The sequence below is a fragment of the Octodon degus genome, unplaced genomic scaffold, assembly GCF_000260255.1.
Source record: "Octodon degus isolate 3935 unplaced genomic scaffold, OctDeg1.0 scaffold00093, whole genome shotgun sequence".
NCBI classification, from domain to species: domain Eukaryota; kingdom Metazoa; phylum Chordata; class Mammalia; order Rodentia; family Octodontidae; genus Octodon; species Octodon degus.
The window spans coordinates 3,992,559-3,995,694 of NW_004524669.1; the positions used below are offsets into that span (position 1 = coordinate 3,992,559).

The 3,136-nt window shown below is 42.8% G+C and overlaps 1 protein-coding gene across 1 annotated transcript in view; it reads left to right on the forward strand.

The window, feature by feature from the left end:
- Positions 1-3,136, forward strand: part of Scn8a (sodium voltage-gated channel alpha subunit 8) — a 138,710-nt gene that overhangs the window by 88,977 nt on the left and 46,597 nt on the right. Inside the window, exon 14 of the mRNA XM_004637833.2 lies at positions 696-934. Coding sequence (XP_004637890.1) covers positions 696-934 — 239 coding nt within the window. The remainder of the gene's footprint in view (positions 1-695; positions 935-3,136) is intronic.

The following is a 3,136-nucleotide window of genomic DNA, read 5'->3' on the forward strand; positions in this document are numbered from 1 at the left end:
AGGCAGTATGCTGATTGTTTTACATGCACCAGTCACTTCATCTAATCCAGTGGTGGTGAACCTACGGCACACCTCATTTGTTTTTCTTTTAAGAGAAAAGATGTTAATGTGTGAGTTGCTTTTTCTAAGCAGAGACCTCAGTATTCAGGTTTAGTTGCTGTGTTGGCACTTTGTGATCAGTAAATGGGCTTTGGGTTACAGTTTGGGGATTCATCTCTAACAGGTTCACCATCACTGATCTAATCCTTAATCATATTCGTAGAGTTTCATGAAATGAGCAAACTTGAGTCATTGAGTTCCAGAGCCTGTAAAGCCAGTGCTCTGCTTTACAGTTGAGGCAACTTAAGCACAGAGAAGGCATTTTCCTTGCCTGAGACCATACAACTTAAGAGTTTTGAAGTCGTTAAATCAGGAAGTCAAACCTAGAGGGCAAGCTCCTAACTACACAGTCCCATCCTACAGTAGGTGAATTGGGTTTCATTTCTAAGTAGATCACTATTGATAGGGAAGCAGCTAGCACTGATCTGCTTCCTCCCTCCCATGAGAAGAACAAGGGATGCTCTTAGGAGTGTAGGCATCTAAGCACTCTGTACTCCTGGAGATAACCGTGATTATGAGCTGGCCAGAAGACAGGAGTGTGTCCTCTGCTTTCTCACTGTGATTCAGGAGCCATCTTTGTTCTTTATTTACTCCAGAACTGGAAGAGTCTCAGAGAAAGTGCCCACCATGCTGGTATAAATTTGCCAACACTTTCCTCATCTGGGAATGTCACCCATATTGGATAAAACTGAAAGAGATTGTGAACTTGATTGTTATGGACCCTTTTGTGGACTTGGCCATCACCATCTGCATTGTACTGAACACACTGTTTATGGCCATGGAGCACCATCCTATGACGCCACAGTTTGAACACGTCTTGGCTGTAGGGAATCTGGTAAGACGGAGCACTGTCACCCAATGTTACAATTTGAACATGTTTAGCCTATAGGACGTCTTTTTCTGGACCAAACGCTGGAATTTAATTGACAAGAAAGCAGTACTTAATTGGATGACAAATGCTTCTGCATATGCCATGCACCAGCTGCTTCTGTTTGCTGTTGTGATCCCTTGGTTGTTTCCTTTTTCTGCAGAACTTTCAAGGCATCATTTAGGAGCTGTTGGCCAGAAACCAACCAGGATGACAGAATGGGAGGCAAGGGACAGTGGGCTACTTTCAGCAGCCTAAGCCAAAGACTTCTGGGTTTTGTTTTGTTTTGTTTCTCATTCCATGTTTCACATTGATTCCCATGCTGCTATAGCAAATCATGTCCCCTTTCACCTTAAATAGCAGCCCCTGCATTTTGGGTAGCTCTTCTAGCATGATGGAACCCTAAGCAGCCACTTAAACTGTCACATCATAGGTCCCTAAAAACAGATTTTTGATGGGAAGTGTTGTTGTTGTTGTTTTTACTAAGGATTGAACTCAAGATCTTAACACTAAGCTACATTCCAGCCCTTTTTTAAATTTTTTATTTTTGAAATGGGCTCTCACTAAGTTGCCAAAACTGGCCTTGAACTTGCAGTCCTGCGTCAGCCTCCCAGAGCTGTAGTATCAGAGGTGTGTACCACCACGCTTAGCTCAATGAGAACTTTTTAAATCCAGGCTGGTTTCCCTCTCCAGTCCATTTTTTAGGATAGCTGATCTATGCCAAATTTACTTCCATGTTAGCTTAAGTCATATATTTAATGTATTATTTAGAAGGTAAGTATGTTTTAAAAAATAGATTACATGCCAAGTAGTTGTGATCTGAGGATATATGCTCTGCTTCTGTGGTACAGAAATCAGGCATCAATTGCATTTTGATAATAAATAGTTGAAAAAAGTCTTCCAAGTTATCTGTGCCTCATTATGCCCCAACGAGTTACACCATGGCTATAGCTCCTAGAGGTTAATTTGAGCATGATTTCTGGTTGACCTGTCTGTCTCTGTGTCTGGGATCAGTGGCTGCTCCAGCTCAGAGCTGTGATGTAAATCCTTGCATGTGGCCCAGTAAATACTTACAGTCTGGAAACGGAATACGCCATGAAACCTGCCAACTGTCTCTGAAAGCTGCCTGTGGCAGACACACTCTGTGATTGATTAGCACAGGGCCAAGCGCATCAAGAACTTTAAACCAGTCAGAAGTATCACATAGCCAAGAGTTCAGTTAAACCAAGAAAAATTTGATTTGATAGTATATATTGGTGATGATATTTTTTCCTGTAGAGTTTTCTTTATCTCTTAAGTCTTTAATTTTCTTTGCTTTTTACAGAATCAGTCCTTCAATTTCCAAGATTTTTTTTTTTTTTTTTAATGACAAAGTCTCACTAAGTGTCCCAAATTGAATTCAAACTTGCAATTTTCCCACCTCAGCCTCCCAGAGTGCTGGGACTACTGGTGTGTCCCCCCACACCCAGCTGATTTCCAGGGACTTTTGAGAGGTTTTTCCATCTACCACCAGCTGAATTGCCCACAGACCACGCTAGCAAAAAACGTTCTTTCATTTCCTTAAGAGTTTGAAGCCTTTACCAAAAACCATAGGTGAAGAAAGAGAGGCCAGCAGTGAATATTCAGAGACTCCCTGAGGCCAGGCAACCCACAACCACATGCTGAGATGCGAAAGCACCACAGTGTTGAGGGCATCTCTGGGCAGGAGAGTGCAGCTGGCAGTGGAGGCGGAGAGTGGCGAGCAGCCCACAGACTGGGAGCCAGATCCCACGGGAGGGGGAGGAAGGGAGCCAGGGCGACCCACGGAGGGGAAACGGGTGTCTAGGGAAAGAGTGAGTTCAGAGTTTAAAGTCTGGACTTCTGCAAAATGGATGTGCTTTCAGGAAGAAAACCAGTTGTTTTAAACAAAGACTCTGAGCCAATAGAGAAAAGGATTTTAATCATTCTGCTTAGTGGCTTCTGCCTATAATGAATATTCATTAACAGTCAATAAGCTGTTGTTTTTCCATCAAACTAGAAACATAAAAATGAAGAAAAGTAAATACTTTAACTGTTCAGAAGAATAATGAGGGCTGGCGAGATGGCTCAGTGGTCTAAAGCACCTACTTAGAACAAGCTTAGCAAAGCACAGGGACCGCGGTTCAATCCCCCAGCACCACATGCCAGCCA